The following is a 13,714-nucleotide window of genomic DNA, read 5'->3' on the forward strand; positions in this document are numbered from 1 at the left end:
TTTTTCACATATGGCATCAGAGAAGTTACCCGACATCCAAGATCAATCATACGCAACAATCTCAATGCCGTCTGGAGACGATGGAATACAGGAGAGGTGGAGCTTAAAGAGTTCCGGAGATATCACCCCACCTTTGGAACCACCCTGTTTCGCTCTACATGGTTCGACTTATTGTTCCTGAATTCCACGTGCTACTGGCGTCCACACAAATAATTGATTATCCAAAGTTTCAAAATTGGCCGGAGGGTAATCTTTTCAATGTCCTCAAAGAGCGTGGAGTGTTTGCCAGTATGAAAGGCTTTTAGTAAGTCGAGCGCCACCATCACTGGTCTATCTAACGGCTTGTTCTGATTGCGTCCACGACTAATATGTGTGGAGATGGCGTTCAGCGCTATTGTAATGCTGTATTTCTGACGATGGCGAGGAGAAAAGCCTCAAAAGTTTTTGCTACAAGCGTCAAAAGCAAAATCGTCTTGTACCATTCACTCTTACTGGACCACTCTAACCATTTGTCAGACTTCGAAAACGTTGTGGGTGGCTAGGGACAGGTTGATGATAACTTTGGTGAGATACTCGACTTCCGGCTCATCCAACTGTTTTAGCATTACCATGGACATTCCATCAGGTCCGAAAGCTTTGCATGATTTCGTTGCGTTCCTGATGGCATTCGCAACATCATCCATTGTGAATTATCGTGGTTCGTCCTCTACAGAAAGAGATCTAATGCGACGTAATAATTTTGCTCTACGTTTGTAGGGTACCATTATATTTGCCTTCCTTATGGGAGACCTCCCATCTCTTCATGTCCTAGGTATCACAAAGACTGCGAGCGTGTGCTGCGTCTTGAGTTTACAGTCATAACCTTTGACTTAAACCGTCGCATTGTCCAGGTAAAGGATTTCATTCTTTCCTCACCAGCTTCAAGTTGCCACGTTGCCAAGGAGACATAACACTCCTGACTATCTCTCCAAGAGCGGCGGCGTTCGCATGCCAGGTGACGAGATACATTTCTGGCCCACACCCTTGTAGGATGTGGTTCAAAAGTGTTTCGTTTACCATCTTCGCAATGGTGTCGATCTATAATGCTTTTTTGCTACCTTGGTGTAATTTGATAGCGGCACCTTTGCCGTCTCCTTGCACATATTCCTATTCGGAAGGGTCCGGAATTTTCTATCCGAATCCGGAGGAATCTGTAGTCGGGCTCACTGTGGCGCCCTCTGCCAAAGGATTCTCGGCACAGTTCCCTATGCGTCGGTCTTGACGAGATTTACTCGGGGCATTTGATAGTGGAAAACTCTTTTTGTTCCTACATGATTCTACAGGATTTTGCACATTGGAGATCTTATTCTGGAAAGAGTGATCTCCTTGGAAGCATACTGCTGTTTTTTGTTCCGCCGCGTCTTATACTTCTTAAACTTTTATCCTTGATAGGTGTTGCTTTTCTATGTTAGGCTTTGCGATACTGTCGCCCACTTCGTCCACCACCTTGAAGGCCTCCTTTTGTTGCTGGCGATCACTGCATGACGACAAGGTGTGACTCGCAGACAGAACACTAGTCCCAGCCGTACTTTGACCTTCTTGCTCCGAAGACAAACCGCTACAAAAAACTTCACATTTGCGCAAATTTGTGAAATATTGTGTGAGGGGTACCGGCAGAAATTATCCAGAATTCAGCGTGCAAGGCGGGTGTTGAACATTTGTGGAAAGTCACCCGAAGTGGCCCGATATGGCCTTTCGAACATGTTCTATATTGAGGTCTTTTTCATAAAAGAGGTTTATGTCTTCATCGTAGAAGTGCCTGGAGTATTCTCCATAGAAGAGCTTTAGGTCTTTGTCACAGAAGAGCTTTAGATCTCTTTATTGAAGAGCGTTAGGTCTTCTTCTTAGAAGAGTCTTGTTCATAAAAGAGCTTGGGCTCTTCTTAATAGAAGAGCATTAAATATTCTTCATAGAAGAACTTTAGATCTTCTACGTAGAAGAGCTTTAGGTCTTTCTCATAGAAGAGCTTGAGGTATTTTTCATAGAAGAGCTTTAGGTCTTCTTCATAGAAGAGCTTTAGGTCTTTTTCAAAAAAGAGTTTTGAGTCTTCTTCATAGAAGAGCTTTAGGTCTTCTTCATAGAAGAGCTTTAGGTCTTCTTCATAGAAGAGCTTTAGGTCTTCTTCATAGAAGAGCTTTAGGTCTTCTTCATAGAAGAGCTTTAGGTCTTCTTCATAGAAGAGCTTTAGGTCTTCTTCATAGAAGAGCTTTAGGTCTTCTTCATAGAAGAGCTTTAGGTTTTCTTCATAGAAGAGCTTTAGGTATTTTTCATAGAAGAGCTTTAGGTCTTCTTCATAGAAGAGCTTTAGGTCATCTTCATAGAAGAGCTTTAGGTGTTCTTCATAGAATAGCCTTAGGTTCTCTTCATAGAAGAGCTTTACGTCTTCTTCATATAAGAGCTTTAGGTTTTCTTCATAGAAGAGCGTTAGGTCTTATTAATAGAAGAGCTTTAGGTTTTCTTCATAGAGGGGCTTTACGTCTACTTCATAGAAGAGCTTTAGGTAATCTTCAGCTGTAGGTCTCCTTCATAGAAGAGCTTTAGGTCTTTTTCATAGAAGAGGTTTAGGTCTTTTTCATAGAAGAGCTTTAGGTCTTCTTCATAGAAGAGCTTTAGGTCTTCTTCATAGAAGAGCATTAGGTCTTCTTGATAGAAGAGCTTTACGTCTTCTTTATAGAAGAGCTTTACGTCTTCTTTATAGAAGAGCTCTAGGTATTCTTCATAGAAGAACTTTAGGTCTCCTTCATAGAAGAGCTTTAGGTCTTTCTTAGAAGAGCTTTAAGTCTTCTTCATAGAAGAGCTTTAGGTCTTCTTCATAGAAGAGCTTTAGGTCTTCTTCATAGAAGAGCTTTAGGTCTTCTTTATAGAAGAGCTTTAGGTCTTTTTCATAGAAGAGCTTTAGGTATTTTTTATAGAAAAGCTTTAGGTCTTTTTAATAGAAGAGCTTTAGGTCTTCTTCATAGATTGACTTCTAGGCTTTATTTTAAATAAGAATCTTTAAGTCTTCATTATATGAGCACTTTGGACATTCTTTAAAGAAAAACTGTACGTTTCTGAAAAAAACTTTAGATCTTCTTTAGCAAAAGTCTGTAGATCTTTCTTACAGAACTTCCGCCTTAACAATTTCTTTTTTAATTGAAACTTATTGTTTTCTCTAACATTTTTCAGATGATTCCTGGCATTGTGGCCGAGGGTGATGCTTCCGCCTACGATTACTTATGTGAAGATGGTAGCAGACGTCCCATTACTGGACCAGCATGCTCTTGGGCCCAACGTCCGTGGACGGGTTACATATCCAATGCGTATTCAGTGAAAGAAAATGAAAAGTTGCACAATTTACAAAATCGTTTGGAAAAATTCTTTGAGAATGGTTTACATGCTGAGAACAAAGAGGCCGCTTCTCACCTTCTGATCAATGAGAATTCTGTTTATCACAGTAAAGCACATGGTGTCGAACCCAAGGAATATTTAGAGGCTGCAGGATATAAAGATGTGATTGAACGTGATGGTGCGGCTATCAGAAAAATGAGGTGAGTATTGGGTTGAAAAGGAGAATGACTTAACGTTCCAATAATGTTTCCCTTTTCCCCCAGAATGTGTGTCCAATCGGATATTGAAATGGAAAAATGTCACAGCATGCGTCGTGCCGCCTATTCACGCGACATACGCCCCGAAATCGAATGTTTAATGGAAAGAGATTGCATTTTAGCAGTTAAGGGAGGTGCGGTGGATATGGCAGCAGTTAAGGCCAGTTTATATAAGGAGGCCAGAGAAAATTATCTCAAACCAATTGTCTATGAAGGCTATGCTGACAATGATATCTATGTGGCTGTGGTGGAACCTTCTGTGAGCAGAGAAAATCTGCTAACCTCACCAATGTAAGTTTTAATTATTTTTTCCAGAAAAAAATGTTGTAATTATATGAAATTTTATTTGCAGCCACTTTGATCAACAAAATGAAAGAGCCCGCAAAGCTGCCGACAATTTAAATCACCTGAGAGGTTTAAGCACCTGTCACACCACTTCCAGTATGGAAGAGAAAATTATGATTGTCAATGCCAAGCAGTTGGACCAATATAAGAATAAACAATTACTATGTCCCAATATGGAAAAACAACCGGTAACGGAATGGAAATCTTGTAATTTTGAAGCTAATCTACCCACGGCCATATTCATTCGTGACTCCATGACCCGCATCGAAAAGGAAACTTTAAAACATTTATTTATTTCACTATCCGAGACATTTGGCAGCAAATCTAAGACGTCTGATGTTTTTACACTTTTCGGAGAATATAGCAGAGATGCTAAAAATGTCCTCTTCAGTGATGATGCTGTAGAATTTATTACCGATCTGAGAAATGCCCAAACCAAAGAAAAACTTTATGAATTTTTGAGATGTGATGAAAGTTCAATTTGAAAAATAAAAAGAAATTAATTTTTTGTTTTAAATATGTATGTAAATATTAATAAAATATGAAAAAAAATTAAAATTGAAAATTAAGCTGTGATACACTTGTTCGTATAATTTATGTCAACACGAATACGCTAGGGAGCACTACATTGTGGTAAGATGTATTATGTCTTTGTGCATTAGTATGTAACATACAAAAGGAAACGAGATAGACCCATAGTTCCTTCTAGGCATATACATAGAATCACTTTCTGAGTCGATTTAGAAGAGCTTTAGGTCTTTGCCATAGAAGATCTTTAGGTCTTTTTCATAAAATAGCTTTAGGTCATCTTCATAGAAGATCTTTAGGTCTTCCTCTTAGAAGAGCTTGAGGTCTTCTTCCTAGAAGAGCTTTGGGTCTCCTTCATAGGAAAGCTTTAGGTCTCTTTTTTCCAAGAGCTTTAGGTCTTCTTCACAGAAGAGCCTTAGGTGCATGTCCGTCCGTTCGCAACGTACAGGCCGTATTTATTGTCCGATTCAGCTGAAAATTGGGAAATATCATTTTTTATTTTTTAGTCATAGCTATTGCTTTTGGTGAAAATCGGTTCCGATTTGGACATAGCTCCCGATTTCACGTATTTGCTGCACAAAACACGCTATATACGTCGGATTTTAATAAAATTTAGAATGTGTGGCTGAATTCGGTCTAGAAATAAGTGTGCCGAATTATATTGAAGTCGGTTTAGATTTGGATATATCTCCCATATGTATTTTCGGCCGATTTCACGTATTTGCTGCACCAAACACGCTATATACGTCCGATTTTTATGAAATTTGGAAGGTGTGAATTAATTCGGTCCAGAAATAAATGTGCAAGATTGTATCGAAATCGGTTATGATTTAGATGTAGCTCCCATATATATTTTCGCCCGATTTCACGTATTTGCTGTTTCAAATACGCTATATACGTCGGATTTTAATGAAATTTGGAATGTGTGGCTGAATTCAGTATAGAAATAAGTGTGCTAAATTATATTGAAATCGATTCAGATTTGGATGTATCTCCCATATATATTTTCGGCCGATTTCAAGTATTTGCTGCTCCAAACACGCTATATACGTCGGATTTTAATGAAATTTGGAATGTGTGGCTGAATTCAGTATAGAAATAAGTGTGCCAAATTATATTGAAATCGATTCAGATTTGGATGTATCTCCCATATATATTTTCGGCCGACTCACAGTGGATCCACTTGTATGGAGAAAAAAGAAAATGTTTAGAGTGCAAAAATCAAGCCAATGCGCAGGTTACAGCTTTGTTCTTCTGCGAAGAGTGTTTTAAGAAACCACGAGCGTAACATTCTCCCCCCTTTCTCCCCTGGAGGGGGTATACAGTAAGAATTGTTTTATGCTGTTAATACAAAATGACATGAACAAAGGTCCAGATTATCTTATGATGCAAAAATAGACTTTGGGAAACAAAACAATCCCCAAAACAACATAAAATCCAACCAATTTAGCGGATTACAAAAAATAAAAATTTTCGTCTGAAAATAGGAGCTTTTGGACCATTATATCAAGAAACATGTATTTGCCTACGAAAAACATAATATCGCTGTAACCAGAGACACTAGGAGTACCTCGGGAAAAATTTACAAAACATACTCGAACAGACCCTTGACCGCACAAAAATGTTGAACATTTGTGTAGGTGGTACCCCAAGGTGTCAAGGGCCCACTTTTGAACATAAACTAACAGCCAGTTCCTGTATGTCGAAAGAAGAATGTATGCGAATGAAACACGCCCGAACTTTAGTTTTCGAAATAATTTTATCTTTGCTTTTGCTTCAAAACAAAAAACAAATTTGAAAAACACACAAGAGTTTGGACGTGTTTCTTTCGCACACATTCTTCTTTCTACATACAGAAACTGGCTGTAAGTGAATAGAAAATATTTTGAGATTCAACGTTTGGACCAAATCGGTTGCTCCGTTTATGAGATATCGCTCGTACCATTTTAGCGAATATTTTCGAACTTTTGTGGGGGAGATGCCGGAAGGAATGGACCTATAAGCACCACCTTCGAATTGCATCTAAAATTCAATGAAATATAACAATATGCAAAGTGTGGACCAACGCAGTATTCGGTTCCAGAGCACGGTGCTGTTGAATCAAATTTAAATGGAAGGTGCTTACACCTGGGAAGTTTTTGCGGATTCTGAAACTACAATGTTCATAGATGAGAAAAATCAAAAAACAAAAAAAATCGCCGGAGCGCTTTTTAAATAAATCGCGATTCAAGTTGACATTTTTAGGGGTAGCTTAGGTTTTTGCAATTTTGCTTGGAAACCGCAAGTCCTATCAAAATGGGAATAAAGAAAATGTTGTAGCTCTACAAGATTGACCTTAACGACATTTTCGTAGGTTTTACAACTTTTGAGATGTAGAAGTTAAAATTGGGACAATTCAAATTGAATTCAATTCTGTATCGTCTCCTTATAAAACAATGTCATGGCTGCAATTTCCCAACTTAAACTTATATATCTAAAAAAATTGTATAACCTAGGAAAAATTACATAAGCAAGTCTTGTAGAGAATTTTCACAGCTATAAGATTTTCTCAGGTTCCATGCCGATAAGATTTGCCGTATTCAAGCAAAATCGCGAAAACCTAACAAAAAAACCTAAAAATTTAAACTGAGCTTCTTTATCTCAAAAATGGTACAGCCTGAGAACAAATCATAAACGTCAATCCTGTAGAGAATTTTCACAGCTACAACATTTTCTTTAGCTCCATTTCGATTGGACTTGCGGTTTCCAAGCAAAATCGTGAAAACCTAAAAAAACACATAAAAATGTGAATTTTGACCGCGATTTATTTAAAAATCCCTAAAGCGATTTTTTCTTGTTTTTGGATTTTTCTCATCTATGAATATTGCTGTTTCAGAATTCACAAGAACTTCCCCTGTGTAAGCGGTTTTCATTAAAAGTTAGTTAAGGCGCGCCATTCATGACATTGTTTTATAAGGGGGCGATACAGTCAGTGCATTGTCCCAATTTGAACTTCAATATCTCAAAAATGGTAAAACCTACGAAAATACCGTAAAGGTCAATCTTGTAGAGAATTTTCATAGCTACAACATTTTCTTTATTCCCATTTTAATAGGACATGCGGTTTCTAAGCAAAATCGTTAAAAGCTAAACAACCCCTAAAAATGTCAACTTGAATCGCGATTTATTTAAAAAGGCGCTTCGGCGATTTTTTTGATTTTTCTCATCTATGAACATTATAGTTTCAGAATCCACAAAAACTTCCCAGGTGTAAGCACCTTCCATTTAAATTTGATTCAAGAGCACCGTGAGAGTTGTCGGACGCACCAACCACTAATAAATTGAATTGAAAGTATGGACTTGCCACTCCAAAAACCTATACCATCGTAATAGGGTATTTGAGTACAACGTGTTGCAAGAAAAATCAAAACGATTTGAGTTTCGAAATTTTGTAAGGGAGGTACTTGAAGGAGTTTAAATATATAGTCCATATTCTAACCGCATCTATGTCACGTAGAAATATTAGGATGTGTAAAGTATGGATCAAATCGGCAAGTCCCTTCGAGAGTTATCGTGCGCATAAATTTTGCAAAAAATTTAGAACTGAATGTGGTGGAGGTAGTCGAGGGAGTGGATCGATATGGCCCATCTTCAAGCTTAAAGTAAGTTTCGACAAAATGTTACGAAAGCCTAATTTTGGACCAAATCGGTTAATCCGTTCGAGAGTTATCGTGCGCTCTAGCCAGCCAGACAGATGGAGGGACATTGCTAAATCGTATATACCTTCGTTAGCATAAATGCTGAGGGCCTAATAATGTTGAACTTTTGTGAGTGATGTACCCAAAGATGATATCCTTGGAACATTTGGAAGAAATGTTTGCCTAAACGGATACTCAGTTCTTAAATTATCCTACTCATCAGTCATTTTATTTATACCCACGGTGTTTTCAGGGGACTTGGCACGCGCGGGCAAATGCTGCGACAGATTTTGTATGGGAGGTACGCGAAGGAGTGGACCGATATTGTCTATATTCCATCTTGAGCTATATACAGACAAAAAATATTGTGACCTTCTCATAGACTATCATCCAATCTCCTCATTGATAATCTTTTAATCTTCTCATAGATTATCCTCTAACCTTCTCATAGATGATGCATTGGCAAATATCATCCGATCTTCTCATAAAAGCTTCATCAATATTCCCAAAGAACAGTAATCTAACCGCTCAAAAAATATCCATCAATCTCTCATTGAAGTTCCAAAGTTTCGAAAGAATATGTGACTCCCTTCTATAGTAATCTTGCGTATCAATTTACCGGGGGAGGTACCCGAAGAATTGGACCCATATTATGAGATCCAAAGTTTGAATCAAAATTTTTAATCTGTTCGAGAGTCATTGTGCGCAGGACGGCAGGGCTAAACCGACTGCAAATTATCTGAAACGGACTTCGTCTAAACATATTTTGACCTTCTCTTGGGGCAAATACATTCAAGTGGCTGGCATTTTTAACAGTCCAAGCGTTGTAGTTATACATACAATATCAATGTCGGTTGACATAACTCGTGATTCATACGACGCCGATATTGACTGTCAACGTAGATTCACCCTTAGATTTTTCGAAGAATTTTTGTCTTAAAAACACACCAAACAGATAAGGCTGTATCTTTGTCGCATATTGTGTTTCTTTTATTCGGGTTCAGATGTTCTGCGGTTCGATACCCAAAAATATCATACCTTCTAACGGTGGCAAAATACCCCTCACGGTTATTTTAGCGACATTTCCTGAGTATTCCAGCTATGTAAAACTTCTCTATAAGTGCTGTCGTAAGACACGCCGTTCGGACTCGGCGATAAAAAGTAGGTCCCATATTGCACCACGGCGGCGCCTAATATCATTGAGCTAATATTAATTGGCGTACACTAATTGATATGAGAGAAGTCTCCCGTGTCTCTTTGGGGATGTGTATGGGAACATACATATGTTAGAGTTGGGCAATCTCGTTCAATTGAACGATCCGGATCGCTGTTCTCGTTCAAAGACGAATGAGTAACATCATAAAAACCAACGTGTGAAATTAAATATACGCAGTTTTGTCAAAGAAATTACCGGTGTCCATTGAACGACATAGTGATCCGGATCGTTCAATTGAACGATATTGCCCAACTCTAACATATGTAAGTATGTGTGTTTCTTTTACTCACTTTCTGATAATGTACGACTTGCTCCAGCAGAATTTTACAAAGAAAGACTGTATCTCTGTCTGAAACCTCGTTCGGAAAGGTTCGTTCGGAAAGGATCTTACCTATTTCAACTTCAGACCGCATGTCACTTTGCTTGAAATTAGTATGAGCTTTTGTAGGTATACCGAAATCAGACATGGCTTGGAATACCTTTGAACGTATAAGGCTGTCGACAAAAATATGGTGTGTGTGCCAGTCTGCATTTCTTAAGTCCTCCTCAGGATGCAGTGCAGATCTGATCAATAGTGAAATTTCCAGGTATAAAGCTGCATTGTTTTAACCATATTATATCATTAGAGAGGGCTTTAGCCGTACACTGGCTCGAAATTCATATGCAATGGGGATCATACTGAAGTCCTCCGTACAAAAGCGGCTGGTTTTCTTGCTTCAGTAATTTCAGGTAAAAGACTAAAACGCAAAGGATAATTTGGCTAGCCACTTATTTATTATTTTAGCAGAAATGGCTTACACTAAAATGACATGCTGCTCATACATTCATCCTGCCAGCTTCAGCTGTATGTTCCATATCATAATTTGACCTCCGGTTTTGAATAGCTTGATTGTCAGCCGGTCTTTATCCGACTTAAAGCGGAGACACAAAAGCAGCTTGGTATTCATGCTTATCATATTTCAGGTAAGAGAATAAAGACCAGGCAGCACCTAATTCAGATGTGGTTCTTTATTCCCTTACCAGAAATGACTTAAGGTGTGCTGGAATTAGTGCTTTGGCATTTTTCCATCGCTACTGCTCGAGAATGCTCGAGCATGCAGAAGTGTCAGGTTACCTTTCTCGTTTCGAGGGTATGTTTGTGAGAACGTCCTCAGTTTGATGTTTAACTTTTTCTTAGAAGTTTCTTACACCATTCTGATTCCTGTACATCCGATTTCTTAATACTCCCGTTTTTTTTCATTGTTCTCTTTACTCTTTCACACTTATAATAATATCATAAGTTTTGTGAGAGAGAATTTGACCTGCGCCTATTTTAATGTATTTCAATCAAAAGTTCGCCCACTGTATGTACGTAATATTTTCTCTATGTTGTTTTTCAAAGAATGGGAATCACCGCCATGAACACATAAATACAATTCTTTTAAATCCCCACAGCCAATTGAAATGCGCGAATAAAAAATATAACTACACATGGCTTTGTACAAAGCGGGGATTCCTTTGTAGGTGATATGAAAAATGTGTATGCCGTCTGTTTGTGTCAATGATCTGTGACACACGCATATGGTAAAAACCAACAAAATGTTTTACAATTGATGAATACGAGTTTCACACATTCCGAATTCGCGAAATGTTAACAAAATTTTCGTGGAAGCTGTGTTGGCATTAATGTAGAAAAATTGGTAAAAATGGGTTGAAGCCAACAAGTTTTTTTAGGTTCCCTTCAGATTTCTGGCTTAACCATACATTTTATAGACCTATGCCCAAAAAAAGAATGACAGAATACGCCATGGGCAACATGATACTAGCGTGTGATTTTTCGATATATCCACTGCACTAAAATTGATGCTGACATTTTGAAGCCGGAATTTCGGTCTTTTTCATTTTTTTAATAATTTGGACGCGCAACAAGATAATATTCAAAACTCATAATAGGATTATAGAACTCATGATTTTACGTCGTACAGTATCCTAGTAATTGGAGTCTAAAGGCCAAAATTTGATGCGCGAATTTTCTTAAAAACCTATTTTTATACCCTCAGCATTTATGCTAACATTTATGCCATATACACTTTCATACGGGCAAAATGTACCTCATCGAAATAATGGTTTTAGACCCCAAGTATGTTTGGGCGAAATCTGTTTCAGACAATTTGGAGTCGATTTAGCAATGTCCGTCCGTCTGTCTGTCTGGCTGGTTGATGCGCACGACAACTCTCGAACGGATGAACCAATTTGGTCCAAAATTTGGCTTTCGTAATATTTTGTCCAAACTTAGTTTAACATCGAAGATCGGTTATATCGGCCCACTCCTTCCGGTACCTCCCCCACAAAAGTTCGGAAATGTTCGGAAAATTTGTGCGCACTATAACTCTTGAAGGGAGTAGCCGATTAGGTCCATACTTTGCACATCGTGAAATTTCTACAAGACTTAGATAAGGTTTTAATATGGACTCAATCGGTCCACTCCTTCGGGTACCTTCCACACAAAATTTCGGAAAAGTTCAGTTTAGGACCTGTTCGCGAATCTCTTTGATTTTTCTAGAAGCAACTTGTATTCACTGCCCCGCTTACGACGGTACACGTCTTATTAGGGGCAAGTCCATACTTCCTGACAAAATAGCCTGAAAGAGGCAAACAAACCCCTATGACACCGTGTGTAGTGGTTGGAGCGCAAGACAACTCTCGGACGGATCAACCGATTTGGTCCAACATTTGACCTTTGTAAGTTCAAAAATGTTCGGAAAAATTGTCTCACGATAACTCTTCAAGGGAGTGACCGATTTGGTCCATACTTTACACATCCTAATATATGTACCAGATATAGATCAGACCTGCTATCGAATCACTTTGATTTTTTTGAAGCAAATTGCATTCGCTGCCTCAGTTTCGAGGGTAAAAGTCCACACTTCTTGAGAAAACAGCCCGGAACGTGTAAAACACCCTATGGCACTATATATATGTAGTGGCTGGGGAGCACGATAACTCTCGAACTAACCGATTTGGTCCAAAATTTGTCCTTCCTGATATTTTGTCATACATTCAGTTCGAAGATAAACAATACCGGTCAACAATTTCCGGTAGTTCCCCCGAATATTTAAAAATTGTGACTTAAATGGTGTGCACGATATCTCTTTAGTTTAACTTCTAAAATGGAGGTACCTTAGGGTACCTCTTCCATAAAAGTTCACCATTTTTGTCTAAGTGCAGTTTAAGGTCTGTTCGAAGATTCTTTGGAAATGTATGCCGATTCTGTTCATTTTTGTCCTGCTTACAACGATATTATGTTTTCCGTGGACAGGTCACTGCTTCCTGGCATAATGGTCCATAAGATATACGAATACCCACTGAAATGACTAGTGGACGCGATATCTATCGAAAATATATGAATCCCAAAATAAGATCCACTTCCATAATGGACTATGTCGGTACATTCCTTTAAGTACCTCCTCTGCAACACTTTTGAACTTTAATCCTAATCCATATTTTCGTCGGCAAGTTCAAATGTCCAAAAAAGGCCACAAAATAATGAAACGACCATAAATACATTCGATCCGAGCGTAGATAAAAGTTTCAATTCACATAGGCTGAGGGTATATCTCTGTTTGTTTTCTAAATTTTCTAATCGAACCAAAAAATATACTTGGAATAATATTTTAACAATAAGTTTTCTCTCTTTGTTGTTGCTATAATATGCAATTTATAAAGCCAATGTTTATAATTCTGGTTTCATATTTTTTACGCGTTGTCTATGTACAGAATGCATCTTTAATTAATTTTTTAGAGGCTTATACGGACTCTGATGTAGTGTAATTTAGATTTGCTCCCAGATTTTTTTTTAATATTTTTGATTTTCCGCGAAAATAAAAACAAATTTTAGAAATTATGGTGCATCTACGGATGGATGTCAAATGCTGTTACTGATATATGCAAACATTTTCTTAATACAACAAATAAGAAATTTTAAATATTTTTTCTTTATAAGAGAATAAAAACCGCTATAACCATTGGCGCGCATCGGCCAATTTTGTGAACGCAAACAGATTTTAAATCAGAATTTTTTACCAATTATCGTAGATGTGCCCACAAAAAAAATTTTTAATTTTGTTCAAATGGAATTGTAAAAGAAATTTGGTTTTTACCATATATTGTCGAAATAAATAATAACAATCTCATTCTTATCGCTCCAACTAAAATGACTGATGAGCACGATAACTTTTGTGTTGAGAATCCGATTTGTCCTAAACTTTCTACAATGTATTCCAAGGTCAATATCGGACAACACCTCCTGCACAAAAGTTCAAAATGTTCGCTTAAGTGCAGTTTAA

At 37.9% G+C, this 13,714-nt stretch overlaps 1 protein-coding gene across 1 annotated transcript in view; it reads left to right on the forward strand.

Moving 5' to 3' along the window:
- LOC141398449 (uncharacterized) overlaps nucleotides 1-13,714 on the forward strand; it is a 33,495-nt gene that overhangs the window by 5,036 nt on the left and 14,745 nt on the right. Inside the window, exons 5-7 of the mRNA XM_073975731.1 lie at nucleotides 3,205-3,566; nucleotides 3,630-3,914; nucleotides 3,976-4,442. Of these exons, the coding sequence (XP_073831832.1) occupies nucleotides 3,205-3,566; nucleotides 3,630-3,914; nucleotides 3,976-4,442 (1,114 nt within the window). The remainder of the gene's footprint in view (nucleotides 1-3,204; nucleotides 3,567-3,629; nucleotides 3,915-3,975; nucleotides 4,443-13,714) is intronic.

The sequence above is a fragment of the Musca autumnalis genome, unplaced genomic scaffold (genome assembly GCF_047663935.1).
Source record: "Musca autumnalis isolate F117 unplaced genomic scaffold, ASM4766393v1 scaffold_3, whole genome shotgun sequence".
Classification (NCBI taxonomy): Eukaryota; Metazoa; Arthropoda; class Insecta; order Diptera; family Muscidae; genus Musca; species Musca autumnalis.